This window comes from Harmonia axyridis, chromosome 6 (assembly GCF_914767665.1).
Source record: "Harmonia axyridis chromosome 6, icHarAxyr1.1, whole genome shotgun sequence".
In the NCBI taxonomy this organism is placed as follows: domain Eukaryota; kingdom Metazoa; phylum Arthropoda; class Insecta; order Coleoptera; family Coccinellidae; genus Harmonia; species Harmonia axyridis.
This window is the reverse complement of record NC_059506.1, coordinates 26,270,224-26,291,431: the sequence shown is the minus strand read 5'-3', so window position 1 is coordinate 26,291,431 and position 21,208 is coordinate 26,270,224. Positions and strand designations below refer to the sequence as shown.

Below are 21,208 nucleotides of genomic sequence, written 5' to 3'. Positions count from 1 at the left end.
CTTTAATTTATCAATGCATTATTTCTATCTTAAAAACATTTCATCACTGGTGGTAATTCCCACCCCCTAAGATTTCAAAATATAAAATTTCAGAATTTCCATAAATTGAACCAATAACCATTTTACTTTTCTTTGAAATCGACACGGCAGTGAAAAATCGAACCCTTTTACAGTTTATGAGTTTATTATCGCTTTCAAGATGATTACTTTCATTGCACTACGAGCACGCCTATGTCCGAGGTTTATTATTTTCCTTTCTATATCCGCTTTGTCGGAGTTGCCCTTTGTTTTGCCATTTGTGATTTTTGCATTCGTCATCGGTATACACTTACCCAATTTTTTCAGTTTTTTTTTATTCTCGTCACAAAATTTCAATACTGCAGTTATCAAAAAACTGAACTGAGTTATTCGCATCGAAAAATTGTCTGTACTGTGTTGTACAATATAATGTGTTTAATTCAAATTGCAATTTATTTATGAAGACAAAATTTTTGAATCAAATATTCAGGAACATCCTGTATAATAATACAGGATGTTCCTGAATTGGAGATACAAACGATAATAACAGATTCCTTGGATCATAAAAAAAAAGTCCTATAACAAGGTCCTGCAAACGCTTTGTTTTCGAAATATATAAAAGTTCAAGTTTTTTTTCATATAGACCTTCCCTTCACAAAATATTTGACTCAAATTTCACATAGATATTCCAATTTAAGCCCCGGTGCACACATACGACTTTTGCAGTTACGACACCGTTGCTGTGTCGTACTTGCGGCCTGTGGTACAAGGAATCAAATGGGAGCATGCACACTACCCGCCGTGCCGTTGCGACGTCGTAACTGCCATCATGCGGGCTGTGGTACAAAGAATCAAATGGGAGCATGCACACTAGCGTACAACACCGCAACGGTGTCGTAACTGCAAATGTCGGATGTGTGCACCGGGGCTAAGTATCATCATGTGAAATGCTAATTTTGAATGCAAATCTACTGGGTGATATTTTTCTCTGGAGGAGTGCCCGCTTCTTTCCTCCAGAACTGTTTTTGGTAAAGCACTGGTAGTTTAGAAAAGAGTGAAAAGAAACTCTGGTCCACTACTATATATTTTGGTTTCTTGTAGTATCTGCTATACCAATTTCGAGAAAAAATTTCAAACAATTATCTAGCAATCCTCAGAAAAATCCGAATCATAATGAAGATCCAGTTAGTAATATGTAATGAATAAATTAATTACAAGTTTTCGTACTCATTTACCCAATCTGTAGTGAAGATTAATAAAGATTGATAAGCTGGTAGAAGCATCGCAAAAAAAAAATTGGAGCAGTAGAAAAATCCAGTTTCTAGAAAACAATGCGTTTGCTGGCCCATGTTTATAGGACTTCTCATTCTTAAAATCATCTCATTTTTCTTCGTAACTCCAGTTAAGGGACCCAGTATAAGCTAAAAACAATCGAATCTGTAATCAGAAAAATTGTGTAGCGCTAGACTGATCGTTTTGGTCTTTTTTGGGAGGGCCTATGGACGTTTTTGGTTGAAAATAGTAGAATAATAATGATGCTAAGGATGCATTTGTTGGAAGAGAACGGTGGTAACTAACTACTTGGTATTGAAGCGAAATAAACACAAGTTGAAGAAATAATTCTACAATATTACCCATCAATTAATTCATATTCAAATTCCATTAGAGTTAGTAGGCAATTAGGAATGGATAATAAATAAAATCCTCATAAAATAAATAAATGTATTTTATTAACTTATTCAACATTCCAATCTTCAATATTCATCTTATTACTCATTCACAGATGTTAAGCTGTTACTATGACGTCCAATATCGAATAATACCTGGATTTTCCTATAATTATATCGAGTCAGTTCTTTTATTGTTGTCCTTGTCCACCTACTAAGATTTTGCATTGTTGGTAGCGTTGGCCGAAGACAGCAGGAAGTGTTTGACCTTTGCAACCGTAACCTCCGTGTTTGTGGATGAGGGCGAAGTCATCACAGTCAATTCGGTTGTCTCCATTGCAATCCTAAAAAGAAATAAAATAAGCATATCTATCCAATTTTAAAAACGCTGTATATTTTATATTATGGTATATTATTTACTCTTTTATCGAAAAATGCCCCAATACATGAAAATCCTATATCACATAATAAATATCTAAAGAAATTATCAGATATTTCAAATCTATGAATTCCAAAACGTAAACTGGGAAAATTTCAGAGTGAGTAAAAAATTGTTTGCCTTCACCGAATTCAATGGATTATTGAAAATTCATACTAATAAACCAAAAGAATAATGTATTATGTATTGAAACAAACTTGCAGCAAATCTCAATCTCTAATTTCGAATGATATACATATATGTACCAACAAGAACATGACAACAAGTTATGTGAATTAAGGATGATTTACTAGAACATGTTCTGTAATTAGAGGACCTCTATAGGTAACATAGCAGTTGTCTTTGAATTATTATTTTGCTCAATTCCATGACCATTCAAAGTTCTATGATATATAGTTGGGACTCTTAGTAAAGGCCGGCAAAGAATAATTAAAGGCAACAACGATGTTACAATAATTCATGAAGACCCTTTGCAAATTGGTGAAGGCGCCGGTTCTAGTTTATTTGATCTACTGCTATTATCATTAATTATTCACATTATACACGTAAGGTTTGAAGATCTAAAGATCTCGCTAATTACCTAGTTCAACTGAATTTTTTGCACGCTAAAATTTTCTTGTCGAAATAAGAACATTTATAATATATTTGACTTTGTTTCTATTTTTTTTGGAACCATTAAAATGTAGATTACTCCTTCCAAGTAACGTTAAACTTTCGAAATCAAAATTGCTCTAGTTAGTTACGTCCCACTTTCCAATGTTTTAATCATTTATTCATCTATGTATCTTTTGACCTTTGTTATCTGTTGTTAATATAAACATATATTCGGAATTCATCCAGAGGTGAAATTTCTCGAGTTTATCGGATATTCTTATGAAATTGCGTAAATGATAAAAAAAAACAAATGATAACAATAACAAATAATACAAATTTCTCATTTTGAACTTTATATGTGTGTCAATAATTGTATTATGTTCTTGAATTTGTCAACAGAGTTTTAAACTGTCTCCAGTATTTTTCATGCTGAAGATAATGGATAATTACTTCAAGGTGATATTTAAAAAGTAGCATACTTTTTTCAGATTCAGTATTATTTTGATACATCAAATTTACAGACAAATCGAAAATGTGGTAGAAGTGTGTGATTTACATTTCTGTTGAAATAATATTTTATTTTATATAATAGGTACATTTTCTCATTTCAAAGTGTGAAAATTGTCAATCTACTACATCTACTAGGATATTTTGATTTTTGACTCATTGACACGTAGTTACAAACAATAATTTCACAAAAACATATTAATGGATATCTCTTTGTTGAATTGAAATTGAATTGAAATCTGTTAATGGAAAGCTCTGTATAATGATACAGGGTTTTCCATGAGGCTTTTCTCAAGATTTCAATTTTATATTCAAACAAAGGAGTATATCTCATGAGAAATTAGTGGATGTTAATTTCATTGTTGAAAGGAAAGTATGCCATTAACAATGAAAAAATATCAGTCAAATGGCCGCCATGGCTATGGTGGCAGCACCGTATCCTTTTCATGTAATTTTCCATGACCGATTGGTACATTTGCGGTCGAAATATAGCCATATTAATATAAGACTTGGAGCCGACACAGAGAGTTTTTCTTTATCCTTTTTTATTAGTTTCAGAAAATGTTCTACTAAATTGACTTTTCAATATACATGTAGGCTTGGTTGATCGATCATCTAGAGGTATGATTCGATTACCTGCTTTTCGTCTTCTCCTTCATGACTTTGTCGGATTTGTAATAATTAAACTCTTGTGAATTATTTACATCTATTTACAAAGCCACACTTATACAGTACAAACTCAGTATTGAGAAGATCTTAATTACGTCTTAATTTACAAGTTTCTCACTACGGTACTGAATTTCGTCTTTAACTCTAGTTTTAATTACTTGAAACGTCTTCGATATGTCACATCTTCGTCTTATTACAAGTTTCGGTCGTCTCGTCTTCAAATCGTTCACGACTCGTCTTAATCTAGTGCGCGAACCGTCTTTTCGTCTTACGTCTTAAATTTCAACCGACTAGACTTACTCTTACTTCGACTTATGTTGACCGACCGAACTTTACTCGTCTTCGACTTAACTTCAACTGACTCTCTGCCGATTGGAACTACCCTGTCTCGAATATCGACCTTCCTTCTTTCGGCTTGACCACTCCCTTAGGGAAAGTACCATCCCCTAGTCCAATAAGAGCTTTGCTGTACCGCCCACAAAGATCTTCGCGGATTCCTGGAAATCGAATATTCTCGAAGACTAGAACCTGATACACAGATGTGACACATCTGGTACGACCGTATTGTCTTCGAACTTTCCCAAACCCCCAATAAATCTCTTCAAGATTTACAACTCCATGACATATCTTCGACACCTCGAAGAATAACACATCCTCTTTACATTATATGTACAATAACAATTCGTTCCCTGTAAATTCATTGAAACTGTCATGCCCTCGACACTTGAAGAAATTAATAGGTCTCCAAGCATCCTGTTGACCATCTCAATTATTTACAGGGAACAATAACTGGATCCTACATACATATAGACGCAAATAATGAAATATTTATAATTTTCAAAATCACTTCTAATCAGCAACATGCGAATTTCGTCATAATTTTCGTTAAACATACCTGTTGGAATTTCTGCATATATCCTTGCACAGCTAAGGCTGAACAGTAGGTGTCAGAAGCACAGTGTAAATAAGCTTGAGGTGCATCAGGGGCCTCGTTGTTGACTGTCGGTTTTCCAGCATCCGCCCAATACGCCCAAGTTATTCTAAAAGGACCACAGACATCTCCAGCACAATTCCCACTGATATCACAATTGGAACTTGCTTCACAAAGACATCCTAAACACTGTTGTGTCACTGGAAGGTCATCAGAAAACACACCTGAAAAAATAATTCATCGAATTACATCCTCTTTCAAAAAACTTATCATCAAAGAACATATTTTTCAAAAAAGTATATTTCTCTTCGCAGAATAGTTCAATTTCCCTTTTTTTTCTTTTAATAGATCTCACTGATCTCAGTTTTTGTCTCCAAAACGTCTAGGTTTTTGAATAGTTTCTTCTTTTATAGTTGATTATGAAAGACTCAGTCATATTTCTTTTATTTTTGGCTTAAACATGAATTGAAAAAGATACAAAAAAACTTGGTAAAACATTGATAAGACTCAATGAAATTAAATACATGACACATCATTTCTAAGAAATAATTCTTGAAGGACTCTGTTGTTATCCTAATGAAAAATATGACCTAATTTCTTAAATGTCAAGAATTCTATATAAACAGTTGTCGTAACATTCCTAAGATGGTAATGAATTTTTAACACCATCTATCTTTCCGAATGATTCATCTTATTTTTTTATTACATGGAGAAACCGATGTTTACAATTTCAAACTTGACAAAGACACCTAGGTCAATGCCACGGAGGAGCTACCTTGTGTCTACCCACTTGATATTCCATTATTGGCGCTTGGTACTGATTTAAATTCTCACATGGGTATTTTATGGCGTCATCGGAGAAATTATTGCATACAAACAATTATCAACTCAATTTTTTGGAGAATTCGACCTAAACTCAACATGAATCTATCGATAAATAATGCCTAAATATTGATATCTAACTATTACAGTACTATGTGAAGTGATTTCTTTACTTTCGATATATTGTTTAAAATATGGGTATTAATTTGACTAGAAAATCAATTTCAACCATGGTGAAAAGTAATTATGCCAACAAAGAGTACAAATAATATTATCCAGAAGTACAATTGAAAAAAAAACAGCCGATAATTTGAACAAATAAATTAATATTGCTTTATTTGTATATCGTTATGAATTTTTTATTGAATGTTGGTCCTTAGAAGTCACCAAATTTACAAACTTTAACCTTGATTACTAAATTTCAAAAGCGACGTTACCATTATAATGTTTTTAGCAAAAATGTAACAGGCCAATTGAAAAGTCCCCGGTTTACCATAGTAAAACACATTTTTTCGGCAAAATTCGATTTTATTATTCAACATAGTTGCCTTCGAGGGCGATACAGCGATTATAGCGATCTTTCAACTTTTCGATACCATTTTTGTAGTACGATTTGCCTTTCGCTTCAAAATAGGCCTCAGTTTCGGCGATTATTTCTTCATTGGCGCTGAATTTCTTTCCAGCGAGCATTCTTTTGAGGTCTGAGAACAGGAAAAAGTCGCTGGGGGCCAGATCAGGCGAATACGGTGGATGCAGAAACAATTCGAAGCCCAATTCATGCAATTTTACCATTGTTTTCATTGATTTGTGACGCGGCGCATTGTATTCATTATACAGCACCTTTTTTCCTTCAAATGGGACCGTTTTTAACGATTTCATCCTTTAAACGATCCAATAAAGCTATATAATAATCGCTGTTGATGGTCTGGCCTTTTGGAGGTAATCAATGAATATTATTGCGCATCCCAGAACACTGATGCCAGAACCTTGCCAGCTGACTGTTGTGTTTTTTCTCGCTTTGGATTCGGTTCATCGTGTGCAGTCTACTCAGCTGAATGTCTATTGGATAGATGAATATTTGCACTTCACACGTGCGTTTTAGGTGAATATTTTTGTGACGTTTTAAACCATCGGAAACATTTGAGATAATAGTAATAATAATAATAGTTCATTGTGACATAAACAGGAATCGCAGAGGCTGAAGCCTGTACGCGATGATTATCAAAAAGATTTCATTTATTGAAGTTAATATTCGAACAATTGAAATTGTGTGAAATATTTTTCGGGGAATTGTCCTTCATATACCTCTAGTTCTTGCCAAATTATCGAATATTTGAGTATTTGGTAAGCACTCGGTATATAACTACTGAATAGTGAGTAGTGCCTAATTCATTCAATGTTATAATAATCAGTTCCCATTTTCTAAGTTATATTTTCTAGTTTCAGAAAGCTTACCTTTGAAATTATACAAGGCTAACAATTTCAAATGAAGACAATATAAACAAAATGCTCTACAATGCCAATCATTCAAAGTAAGCTGAAATCTATTGTTCATCTGACATTGAATCATAGCTATCATTGTTACTTCTTCTATAGAAATTCTTCTATAGAGATATGATCATTATTCATTGACCATTGACCATTCCTTGCCGGAAAGAATATCAATCTGAGTGGAACAGCCTCTGAAGAAGCAACAATCTACTCTATCATTAATAGGAAGTATTATGAATTGATTGAATGAATAATAGTCTTTGAGGGTCAGAATTATTTTTTATATTGAGTCTTTGGCAACCTTCGAGGAAAAAAATAATCATCAAAATTCCGAATCGTAGAATTCCAATGTGTTTATTTCCAATTGAAATTTGTATTATTACATAATGCAACTCTGCAAGTGATATGTTGATGTTACTTAATGGCATAATTCTCACTGCAAGGTTTTACTTCCATTGTAATTTCAAAATTTACGATTTACTCAAATTCCACTCAAAGTATCTTCTTTTGCTTTGAGATGTAAATATTTTCTGTGAATTAATTTCGAAATTTATAACTCTTGGGTTTTTAATTTTCATTGAAAATTCTTCAAATGAAAAATGTTAAGTTGACTTTAATTTTTGGTCTATTTCTACTCAATGAAAAAATTGTTCGAATTAAAGAACAAGTATTTGAATATTGAAATATTTCTCGTAGGTAGGTACGACAAGGAAAATAAGAACATATTCTAATGATATCGCACAAATAATATGCAAAAATGATATCATGGCGAAAAATTGAATTAATTTCATTGGAATATATTATGTATTCCAAATTTTTTTCATAATAAATAATTATAAAATTTCTGTCTTCTCAAACCTCCAATTATGCAAATTAGAATATATTGAGCAGCATATAACCCGCAATTGGTGACGAAAAACGCCTGTCCAAATTGGTTCAAACCAAATAATTTTGTCCATAAGTATGGGTACAAATTGTCAAAAGAAAAATGTTTGAATGAACGCGGTTGAAATTCAAGGACGACAAGAACAATAGAATATTATTTCAAATATCCCGGATGTCAATTGTGGAATTATTTATAGACTTATGTCACTTTCAAACCAAGGAATATCACGATAATGGAAATTTCATCTCATCTCTATAAGAGCAATGTGATCACTGATTTCAAAGACACGTGGGTTAAGTTAATGATTAACTTGTATTAAATTGAGTACAAACTTCATTTAAATGCATCATTCCGTAAAGTATGGAACAAATTCATTTTTAACTAAACAGACCATTTTGAGAAAAAATCCTGAAACAATTCGATTTTTGCTTTCAATTTACCGTATTTTAAAATAATCTAATATACAGGGTGTCCCATAAGTGGCACGTCACAGTGACACCAGTGGTAGGTCAGCTAAAGAGGGACCTAACCAGGCTTTGTTATTATTTGTTAAAGTCACAATAGGGAAAAAGATGGATTAGAGGAAGCGAAAAAGGAATATTATTGAAAAAAAAGGTAAATTAATTAAAAACAGACTTAACTTTCGATTATTTATTTAATTCTTAAATCTAACTTACAGTAAATGTTCAAACTGTTTCCCTCGGACTCTAATGCATAAATGACACCGTTTTATAAAATTACGATTCAATTTTCTTAAACTAATTTCCGATATGGACCGGGCTGCGTCGAATACGCGTTCACGCAATTCTTGTGGTTGCATGGTTTTCGAGTTATTACCAAATTACGTTTTTTAGTGAATTTTCACCTTTTTTAACATTGTCAGGGTCAGAATTCTGCTGGAAAGCTCTCGAAGCTTATTTTTTTTGTTGTAATGGAATCTTAAATAGTTATTTAAAATGACATGAGTATGATTCTGTCAAAAAGTTATGTGGATTTCCGTAAATTAATAGATAAATCTTGATTTCAATTGCTAGCAAAACGAGAACTTCGACTTTGGACACCTGCTGTGAAAAAAAAATCCTTGAAACAAAACGAGCAAGTAACATCAAAAAATTGGACATTTTAGACAGATTTAGAAATGGTACAATAGGTACACGAAGAATTGCGTGAACGCGTATTCGACGCAGCCCGGACCATATTGGAAATTAGTTTAAGAAAATTGAATCGTAATTTTATAAAACGGTGTCATTTATGCATTAGAGTCCGAGGGAAACAGTTTGAACATTTACTGTAAGTTAGATTTAAGAATTAAATAAATAATCGAAAGTTAAGTCTGTTTTTAATTAATTTACCTTTTTTTTCAATAATATTCCTTTTTCGCTTCCCCTAATCCATCTTTTTCCCTATTGTGACTTTAACAAATAATAACAAAGCCCGGTATCAAATGTAATGTCATAGCAAGCGGCAAAATTACCTGATAGCGGGGTTCCTAGTTTCAACTAAGTTAAGTAGGGCATCGGTAAAATGATGAAAATACCTAGTTTTATGGGCATAAGATTCGTGTATTGTACCATTTCTAAATCTGTCTAAAATGCCCAATTTTTTTATGTTACTTGCTCGTTTTGTTTCAAGGATTTTTTTTTCACAGCAGGTGTCCAAAGTCGAAGTTCTCGTTTTGCTAGCAATTGAAATCAAGATTTATCTATTAATTTACGGAAATCCACATAACTTTTTGACAGAATCATACTCATGTCATTTTAAATAACTATTTAAGATTCCATTACAACAAAAAAAATAAGCTTCGAGAGCTTTCCAGCAGAATTCTGACCCTGACAATGTTAAAAAAGGTGAAAATTCACTAAAAAACGTAATTTGGTAATAACTCGAAAACCATGCAACTTTTACTGGGGTCATGTTAGGCTGGTTAGGTCCCTCTTTAGCTGACCTACCTCCGGTGTCACTGTGACGTGCCACTTATGGGACACCCTGTACAGGTTGAATTACTTTCTAGTAATGACGTCACCGTTATTTTTTCAAATGGAACACCCTCATTTTGTCTAAATTTTCCGATTACTCTAGCTGAGCTGATTCCAAAAATGTATCACATGTTGATTCCAATTTGTACAGGGTGAACAAAAAAATAAATTTAATCTAAGCAATAATTAATACATTCACGAATATCAAAAATATTGTAGTACTAAACTGTCATTGAACACCAATAAATTACTAAACAAATAATGACATTTCACAAAAAACTGGACGACTATGTTTTTTTTTTAAATTGATAAGAAATAATTTCTTTCATATTCTGTCTGCTAGACCACTAGTACCAAACATGTTTGGAAACAGCTCATTTTTATCAATCTAAAATTTAACAAACAACAGGGTGTTACATTCAAACCAATTGCCGCTAGACGAAAAGTATTATTGATAATATTGTTAATTTAACTAAAAAAGAATGTTACGCGTTACTTTATGACCACACACGAAACTATTGTATTTTTGTCCACCCTGTACCAATTGGAATCAACGTGTGATAGCTTTTTGGAATCAGCTCAGCTAGATTGATCGGAAAATTGAGACAAAATGGGGGTGTTCCATTAAAAAAAATTACGGTTACGTCATTATTCGAAAGTAATTCACCCTGTATATTAGATTATTATTTTAAAATACGGTAAATTAAAATAAAAAATCGACATGTTTCAGGATTATTTCTTATAATAGTCTGTTCAGCCAAAAATGAATTTGTTCCATACTTTACGGACACAGTGTTCAACCATTGATTTCGAATAGGATCTTAAATTCACGCAAATATTCCAGCGTCTGTAACCACTGACTTTTAATATTATTAGAAATTACGATTCAAAATAAGCGATTGTACCTTTAAATTGAGTGTTACCGCTTCAATTACTCACAAAACGTGCTTAACAAGAGAGAAAGTGTTTGAGAAAATCAATAGATTAAGATACCAAGTATTCAGTCACACAAGAACATGCAGTAAAGAAATGGTTTTCTTTGGATATTCCCTCTGGACACCCGGACACACAAAATGCAAAAACGGTATTTTTATGAGTTTGTTGCCTTCACCTTTTTCAGCCAGCTGGCGCTAAAACAAGTTTTTATAGAGACGTAAAATGAATCTGACGCCAGACATAAAATGGAACTTGTTTGGGATTCCTGCAGGATCTGCACTAAGAGAACATTTCAGGATAAAAAGAGAACTGAATATGGTTGTTTACTTACACACAGTTTTAGACTGTGAGTTATAATTCTTTTGCATTTTGTGTTATTTTAATATTTTGCGTGCTTTTCCCAGGAAAAGAGCAGTCTATCGTTATATCAATGTCTTTTATTATTCAATTTTGAGCTGAAAATGGTCGCAAACAACTTCCTGATGAAAAATTCGCAATTGGCACATGAATTAACGAGCCCTCAAAAGCTCCTGACTTCATTTCTGCTATTTCCTCATTCTTTTCTATATTCTGTTTTGATTTTCTAATTTTGGCGCTTATATTTACATGAAATTTTGTTGTTGCCATTGAAACAATAATAGTTTTTTTTTATATTCTTCTTGAGTTTTATGTTTCTGGTTATGATATACACACAAATTATACAAGAAGCTTGAAATTGTTTTTCTTTATATGCACGGTATCTGTAATCTCGGAAATATTGGATATTTGTTTTCCAATATTCCTCTAGAGTTTCCTATGGTCCTGATGATGTGATCAGATTGAAATGTGCAATGCTTTAAATCATCCTTGGTTTCCTAGTCAATGAAATAATAGAATTTTTTTTTTCAATTTCGAATCAACCTAAAATTTTGCAAGAGACTTCAAATTGTCATTCGAGGCATTCGAGATTTGAACCTACCTTGAAAATTCCGATAGGTAGTTATCGACATCGGCATTTTTATCCTATTAAAATGGTTTGATATAAACATAGGCCCGCAAATTCTTTCTTTTCAAGGTACATTTTTTTTTCATTTTTTTTTTCTCATAGCACCTTCCTTTCGCAAAATATTCAACTTGAATTTGGCATAAATGTTCCAATTTGAAGTTTTCATGATATACTAAATTTGAATGCAAATCTACAGGGTGATATTTTTTCTGGAACAGTACCAACTTCTTTCCTCCAGAGCTTTTAAATGTTGTCACTGGTAGTTTAGAAAAATGTAAAAACAAACTTTGGTACAGTAGGTACCTACTACACTTTTTGGTTTGTTGTAGTATCTGCTTCAGATTTCGAGAAAAAAATTGAAACAATGCTCTAGTAATCTTCAGAGGAAATTCCAAAATATTATAAAGATCCAATTAGTAAGCTGTAATGAATAAATTAATTTTGAGTTCTGATACTCATTTACCCAATCTGTAGCGAAGATTAATAAAGCTTCGATAAACTGGTATATACCTAATCATCACAAAAAAGTAGGACTACAAGAAACACCCTGTATCTCGAAAACGAAGCGTTTGCGGGATCATGTTTATAGCACTATTTTTCCTAAAATCACCCAAGGAATCTCTCATTTTCCTCTGTACCTCAAATTTAGAAGCACCCTCTATAACTATGTCTCAGTTGACATTTAGAGACTACAGCTCGCTTCAATTTTTTTTTATTTCATTTCATGTTATTCCACGATATCCAGTTTATCCATATCCTTTTTTATATTATTATAATCCTTCCTTCAAATTGATCTAGTGGTAAAAACACCATATCTGAACTGAGGAAGATATCGTTTCATTCAAGAAGTCTTTTCAAGCATTCGCTGATTGGTAAACGATCGCTGTACCTGAAGAAGCGATGGAACACAGTAATAAAACCTACATGAATTACAACCTGTCCTGAATGTTCTGATCCTAATTCGTAGGTATAAACATAAAATCTTATTTTGAGGGATCTCACAGAAGCCTATAACGCAATATTTTTCATATGTCATTTTGTAGTTCTTTGAAATATTTCGTATTTAGAATTCTTTGTTTCATTTATTTGTATTTCTTTATCTCGCTGTCCTAATTAATACTCGATTATTCAACGACCAGTTTCAAACATTTTCTAAACCCATCCATTTCCTTATCATTGTAGTAATCAACTTACTAATATAGACAAATTTCTAATAAAAATTAATTGGATAGTTCATCTATCTTCATGAAGAATGCAATTCAAGCAAAAAATTATTCAAAAATATTCCTTATTCCTATAATAAATTTATAAATCACACTCCCAAAAGTCTCAAAATAAGCAATATTGATGTATGAAAACATCAGTGTCCAAATTCCATGCAAAATAATTCACTTCAATTGATCAAAATAAAACAAGAATACCCTGCTTTCTTCGTATCTACATTGGAATCAATATAAAAAACATAATACTTATTAAAGAATTTCGCTGAATATCATTAAAATTGAGTTACAACTTATCACTTCAACTTATTTCCAGTGATTTACGTAAACAAAATGTATGTTTGCGATTTAAAAATATAATAAAAAGGAATGCCGTTGACATTGTATATTTATAAAGAAGAATTGAAAACCAAGAGGTATTAATCAAAGGAAATTAAATTATAAAAATTAAGGTGAATTTTTCTTATATAATTCATTATTTACCTGCGAAGCAGAGTGCCAAAACACCAATCATATACAACTTGTCCATATTCGAAAAAATCTCTTGCCCAACACACACTGACAAAGAACCAACTGATCGTCTACCTTCAATGAGTTAATTTATACTGAAGGTGCTGTATCTATATAAGATTAACAAGACAACCCACTACTATCCAATGTTCTTTTCGTGCAAAACCAGTTCTCCATTAGATCATTCGAGAAAGAAAGAAATAGCAATAATTTCTGAGATTTCAAGTTTTCCAATCAGAAGACATCCTTGTTCAGTGTCAAGTTCTTCGATTAGCGATATTAAACGAATTAGCTATAAAGATTCATTGATATTAGGTGGTTTCCCGAAAAAATTACATATTAATTTGTACTTAACTGTAGATAACTGTACAAGTTTGTCGTTTAACGTTTTTTTGATTAGAGATAACTTCAGAGATTTAGCAATTTGATAATCCTTTAACTCTTCTTGTTCTGCGAATAGGGAAGAATCTGGAATGTTGCTCTGTACCGGATCTACAGAGGGTTTTCCTGGTAATATGAATCATATAGTCCTTGCATTGTATGGAAATATAAATTGGCCAGTTCTTGAAATTATTAGGAAACTATTTTGTTTGTCAAGGCGACCACACCAAAATGAACTTTTAGGAAATAGTAATACGCCGAAAAAGTAATTTGAATTGGTCAATGAAACATAAGGTATCATATTTCTTTCCAATTCATTCAAAATAGTAGCTATACCATAGTATAATATGTAATATATACTATGGCTATACTAAGAAAAACATAGGTATTTCAATCATCAAAAACTATTCAGTTTTCGGCTTATTATTACCTCTTTGTGCATAAAAAAAATTAGGTTTTTGATGTAATCTGTACTGGGGTTCACCAGGATGATATTCTTGGTCCAGTTACAGTAGAACCTCGATCATCCGGCCTAATGGAGGGGAAACGGTTCCCGGATAATCGAAAAACACGGACAATCGAAATTCCTCAAAATACGCACAACAACTATGAAAATTAGAGAAATGTATGGGGTACAATTATTTATTAAGCAACAAAATCAATAGAATCATAATACCATATAAAAATATACAAATGAAAAACAAATCATTGCATTGGTACCTATAATACATCGAATGTAGGTATATATTTTAGTTGAAAAAGTATGTAATTTTTGTCTGTCTTTTTTTTATTATTCATCTTGAGACAAATGTGAGCCCGAATTTTCCTCAAGTGGAGGACATCAATATAATCCGTATCATTTTCCTGCTCTAAATAGTGCATCAGACCATTTGCAAATATCAACGCGTCTTTGGCAGAAACAGTGTTTCTCTAATTCTGTGGTTATTCCGTTCATTTTTCCACATCTTGTAGAAGAAAATCGTGCGAGAATATATCTGAAACGCACAGTTTGCATGGTTATATTTTATTATTATAAGTTGGTACTCCGAACTTTCCGCCACGGCTTTATCTATCGATTCATCAATTTGCCTTGAAGAAATCAGTTCACCCAACCAACATTTTTCAATGCAAAAATCACTAAAAGATATTTATGGAAATATTTCATTAATTTCAATAAAAATGCAATGAATTAGAGAAAATAATGTATAATACTCGTACAGAAGGCTCATTCTACCACTCGAGCTTGTGGAAGAATATCAATGCCTTCTGCACTTGTATTATGAATAACTATTTCCTGCGTGGAAAATTCTTCAACACTTTAATCGACAATCGTCTGTATCCATACAGTGGTTAGGTTGGGAAAATTTTGATGCGATTTCTGAATCATCCAGTATCTGATAACCGGGTTCATTTAAATCCGAATTTAGCCATTCCTCAACATCATCGACTAAAACATTTTCAAATTATACCAAATTATTACTATGGCGCATGCGTAATGAATTGAATCCCGGATAATCGAGTGGATGTCTGCTCGTAGGAACGGATGAGTGAAAATGTCGACGAGCACGGATTACAGAGTAAAACGGATAATAGGAGAACGGATAATCGAGGTTTTACTGTATATTTATTATTTAAGGCTGTTTTCTTCTCTCAGTTTAAACTGCACCAATTGCTGAAAATATTGTTGGACTACTTACAGTCTAATCTTTGAAATTTGAAAAACTCATATCTTTATAACATAACAGGTATTTAATTATTTTGTTATCCAAATAAAAACATCTATTCATAATTTCATGATTGAAGACGCAAGCTATTAACAAAGGTATATAGGACGAAAAGGAAAATAAGGAAATGAAATAGAATTTTACTTGATAATTCAAAGACATTCACATTCCATGTAGTTAAAATCCTAGAATAAAGAATATTCTTCATTCTAAGAGTTAATAACAATGTAAAGTTCTATCCCCCACGTTCCTATTAGTATTTGAATATTTGACCTAATGAGTATGCAGTAGGTAAAAGTCGTTGTAGTTCATTTGTCGCGCAAAATTCAAATTTAGAAATGTGAGAAGCAACTTATATTTATTCGTTTAGAATATTATGAATTTAAAATTTTCTTTTCAATCTCATTGATTTGTGTTCTAAAGTGCCTAAGAGTTTCGACCTTTTGATTCATGTCTAAGTAAGTTGAATTCATTTATTTTTTGTAATTAACGAAATTAATATCTCTATATGTATACATATATAAAAGGATCTGTTACTACTACTGCTAATGGATTCATAGCTACTTATCTCGAAGAATATTATTTAATTGTCATAAAACTACGTATAGCTATTAGGTATATAACACCGAGTATAACACTGAGTACCTATATCTCACTCAGTATGAATTCATTAAATATATTGCATGCGTCTCGCGCTGATTCAAATGCCATATAACAAACTCTAATTGTTATTAAAAAAATACCCATATTTTGTTTTATACGTTTCATAAACTTTATAACTAAAATTTTTCCTGATATCCCCAAGCTTCTACCTTCTGATGACAATACATAACGGTTTGTAGCCATTTATAATCAATTTCTCCCAATTGCTGATTATTCGATACTACAAAAAATGGACTATTATTTTGTATTAAATAGCTTAAATATTAAAAAACATTTGGAGATTCAATTCATTTATTTATTGTTATGCTTACACAATTATACAATGATGGTAAATATAAATAACGAAAAAATTAAAATATCACAAAGGTCAAGTTAAAATAATATACCTAGGAATATTCTCTACCTATTACATTCTTCATATTTTTACATTAATTAGCATCCAAAGCGTATAGGTAGCGTAAGAGAGACATTAAGGTATAGTAAGTTCAGTAACTAGAAAAATAAAATTGACTTTTTTGGTAACAAGCAACTACAACATATTATAGTCATCTATTAAAATGTGATTGAATAATAAACAAATCACGAAAATGAAATCACAACAATGTATTCATTTTAAAGCTCAAATTTCACCATATTCGAAAGTTTATATATGAGAACCAAATAAAAATTCCTCTCTAATTTTCTTCGGAATGCTCATGAGAGTAAATTATTATTCAACTTATGAATAAATGTACAAAGGAACAAAACTCAATATTTCCAAAAATTAAGTGTAAATATGTGAAGATATTGAATAAGATTATGTTTGTTAGGGATTCGAAGAATATGTTCATTCGGAATACATTTATACATTTCTATACATCAAGATGTTGATTATTAAGTGTTTTAATCTATCTTCCTTAGTTCTCCATAATGAAAAAAATAATCTTCCTTCCACCAGATGGAGATTAACACTGGTATTTTCTAAGACACGTCTTTCAAAAAATTTGGTCAGATAAACTATCATTCAAAAACAGCATAAACTCCAACCTAGCTGCAAAAGCAGCAACAATAATGGTTTGTTTTCCACAATATGAAATACATCCTGTACATTACACGTCAGCAGTGATCTTTTCTTGGGTGAAAAAGCTAGCTTCATAGTGGATTTAATTTTTGCAATGCATTTCTCCATAATTATAATCAAACTGACACTGAGGATAAAAATAGGCCTCAAAATATAGGTATCCAAGAAATCGAGTAAAATTATGAGACTGCGTTGATTACAGTTTTAAAAATATCTTTCTATTCAACTAATTTGTTTTGTTACTCATAGGAATTATACTTTATCCAACTTCTCTAGCGTGTTCTTGTCAAATTCAACATTAATAATAGTCAGTTAATTCTCCACATATATCATCAATCAGATCTATATTTTTTATATTGTTCTGTTTGAACTTCTTTAATTTGTCAATCTCAATTTCGTTTCACACAACTAAGCTATTGTTGTGATATTTCTTTTTTTTAAATTCGTACAAGCAAGACAATCATTTGAATATATATATGTATAAACAGAAATAATGATTACGAATCAATCATGAAGATGAATCGTTTAAAATAATGAATATTGATTTGTTTTATTTTATTATATTGATCTGTTGTCAAAGGAACAAGCAGAACATTATTAATTTGTGTTATTATCTGGATTTCATTTATTATCTTTGAACCCTTAGTTTGGCAATTAAATTACTCGATTTCATGGAATGCCTGGATAAATTGCAGATTCCAAAAATCTTGAATTGGCTTATACAATAAGTTATCTTTATTTTAAATTACCGTCTAGAAGCGTTAAATACTTGTGTTACAATTCTTTTAAACATCGATTACTTCAAGTAATAATCATTTCGTAGCTTATTAAATAAATAAATATATCATACAATATCAACTTGATCGTTAAAATTCGAATTGTTCATTACACCTCTGTGATCCTTCTGAGAATTACCAACGAAACTACAAATTCGAATATAGGAAAAAATTCTGTAATACATTGTATAATGACTAGAACGTTTACACTTATCTAATTTGAAGATAGTATATATGAAATCCTTACTGATTCTTGAAAACTCTGTACAATAACACCACATAGCCTCCCATTTTCAAATAGAAATGATTTGGAATTGTAATATTTGAATAATTGATTGTGGTTCATTCCACTACTCCTTGGCGTCAATAGTCCTAGTGTCTAAATATACATTTAAATATCTCCACTTGAAAACCGAAAATACTGTAGTGGTGAAATGAGTTTACACTAATATGTGGGTTAAAAGTTTAGCAGCACTTCACGTTGGCATATCAACATGTTGTCTAAAAAGATATCCTCAATAAACCAGTATGGATTCCATATTTAGTAAATCTCATTTACTCACTGTATTCTCGTTTGTTTCATGGACTTTTCGTGGTTGTCTTCTTGCCGATTTCGACCTTATCTGACCAGCTAAAAGGGGATTAATAGCATAGAGCCAATCGTGCACATCTTTCTCATGCAACGTCTGCAGGAGGTAACCCCTATGTTTACTGATTACACTGAATGTATTTGACATCTGTACATTCGTAGATTGCTCCTCAGAATATTCCACTTGGGCTGTTGCCAAGTTTATGAGTGCTCTTTCCACTGGGTCCTTCTCATCCCTGAAGATGAACACATACGGTCGTCGCACAGACTGAAAATAAAACATTTAGAATGAATTCAGAATTCTTATAAGAAGAAAAAGAGACTTTTGGACTAATTTAATGTATTGCCATTCAAAACCACATAACTGAAATAATAGCAGTTATTGAAGTTTATTGGATCTCTAAAATTAGAGAAGAATATGTAGTATGAGGTCCATAATATTCTATTCAAGCTACTGGTACAATGTGCCATTAATTTCTAAAATAGAATGAAGATCACATTCTCAGTACATACCACCCAACGTTTCTTCCAACCATGGGTTTTGTGTTCCAGCACATTGAGATACCCTTTTCTAGCAACAACAGGTGAAATTCGTATCTCTTCCATGTCTGGCACATAAAGAACAAGGTCTGGATCGTGAGGTGCTGGAGGGATTGGTGATATTTGGGGGAATGGCGCGCATTCACCTGGCAATGCAGCTCTTTCCGGAGAACAAAGTTCTATCGAACTGTTCGAAACCATACTCGACAACATACTGGTACTCATTTCTGTAGCTTCCTCAGAGGGACTGCTCACTTCATCCTTAATGTTGCTGCAAAAAAGGATCCTCTTGAGTAATAAGTTCACTAATTTATGAATTAGGAAATGTATTCATGTAAAATTGAAGGAAATAAATTGAAAATTTATAAGAATACTGTGTCCATGCTTCTTACTTCAAAGCATCCCTAGCTCCTTTTCCCTGAATGAGCCTTATGCATTTCATCAATAACTCCTTCTCGCGGTCAGAATATTCATAGAAGTCCAAATTTTGAGCAGCGCTGGCGTTAATATTATTGTTCTTAGCAACCATATTGCATACGTCTTTTTCGTTCTTGGTATACTCAAGATGATATTTATTATATGACTTGTCGACACCCAGTTTCTCTCTGAGTAGTAAAGTGTGTCGTACACGTTCTACTTCTTCCAGTCTTGTCAGTTTTTCCAGTTCCCATTGGTGATCGAATATCAAGGAATCTCCCCTTGGTCTCCAGCCATGAAGGTTTTCTTCGCCTCTCACATAGGTGGAACTAGTGTCGAGTACTCTTCTCTGTCTTCTCTGAACACCTAACAATAACAATGAACAAGTTACCTCCTGTAGAATGGTGACGTAACACGAAAAGAATAACAACTTTGAAAATATTTCGTTAACACATACCTTCCTTTGTGAAAAATTACCATTTGCTGAATTCACATAGGCAGGTACAGCTAACAAACTATTTTCATAAACTAGAGGGAGTTAGGACTTCCATGCCAAGCAAGCCAAATTTCAAAATATAGCGCAAAATGGGGGTTAGGGATGGACACTAAACTAGGGATCTACCTGGACTACCTGCTTCACTAGCTCGACGAAGAAGAAGTTCATAAACTCCCGACAGACGGTTAGCTTCGGCATTCTTGTAGTTTCCAGAGAATAGGTGTTTTAGGGATCTCGGGCCAGTTCTCGCATCTCTACCATACATGACCATACTCAGATCCTTAGTGATTATTGCAGGTCGACCACAATTCTCCAGCTGTGAAAATTGAAGAAATGAATTATGTTAATTTGAAATGTGTAGCCCCAAAATTAGATCCTTGTGTAACACCCTTACTGTTATTATTATCTAATGAATATTAAGAAATATCAATTTTTTGCCAAGTGATGGTATAAGTTCAGACTTACCTCTAAATAAGCGGAAATAGTCATAAATATTTGTTCTCCCTGTGAAGTGACCCTGTTAAGCAATGGTGAATTATGCAAGGAACTGTCCCAAGCCGCTTCAAATCTGAACAACACCCTGTCATCTCCAGGAATTTCCAAATATTCTCCAGGGAATAATCCAAGGGAAAGCACCGAGTTATCGTTATCTTCATCTTCTTCAGATTCGGGAGCGTTCCTTATTCTGCCAACAACCAGTTCTCTTATATCCCTCCATTTAATTTCGGATATCTTCTCGTGAACAATCGTTATGCGTATTCTCCTTTGTATACCCTGAAATTAACAGAATCTTCAACTATTTGAAGAATAAATAAATTCTGCCAAGCAGTCTCATTAGAAGGATCGTTATGTTTACTTTCTACCCGAGTTGGCACAATTTTTCTCTATAGAAACGCGTACACATTTCATTT

The 21,208-nt window shown here is 32.5% G+C and overlaps 2 protein-coding genes across 17 annotated transcripts in view; both read right to left on the bottom strand.

Moving 5' to 3' along the window:
- Positions 1-1,728: 1,728 nt before the first annotated feature.
- LOC123681619 (lysozyme-like) lies at positions 1,729-13,781 on the bottom strand. Its single transcript, XM_045619830.1, has 3 exons — positions 13,625-13,781; positions 4,790-5,049; positions 1,729-2,029 (listed from the first exon to the last, which is right to left on the bottom strand). Exons 1-3 carry the CDS (start codon positions 13,668-13,670, stop codon positions 1,877-1,879), a joined length of 459 nt encoding a protein of 152 aa, XP_045475786.1. The 5' UTR covers positions 13,671-13,781; the 3' UTR covers positions 1,729-1,876.
- Positions 13,782-16,692: 2,911 nt separating this feature from the next.
- Positions 16,693-21,208, bottom strand: part of LOC123681617 (kinesin-like protein unc-104) — a 29,212-nt gene continuing 24,696 nt past the window's right edge. For 12 of the 16 annotated variants that reach the window (XM_045619815.1, XM_045619813.1, XM_045619825.1 and 9 more), the window contains 6 exons: positions 20,763-21,071; positions 20,424-20,613; positions 19,777-20,167; positions 19,358-19,655; positions 18,819-19,112; positions 16,693-18,429 (listed from right to left, as the gene is read on the bottom strand). In XM_045619815.1, the coding sequence (XP_045475771.1) occupies positions 18,403-18,429; positions 18,819-19,112; positions 19,358-19,655; positions 19,777-20,167; positions 20,424-20,613; positions 20,763-21,071 (1,509 nt within the window). In that variant the 3' untranslated portion in view covers positions 16,693-18,402. The remainder of the gene's footprint in view (positions 18,430-18,818; positions 19,113-19,357; positions 19,656-19,776; positions 20,168-20,423; positions 20,614-20,762; positions 21,072-21,208) is intronic. The other 4 variants (XM_045619819.1, XM_045619828.1, XM_045619829.1 and 1 more) reach the window with 2 other exon arrangements.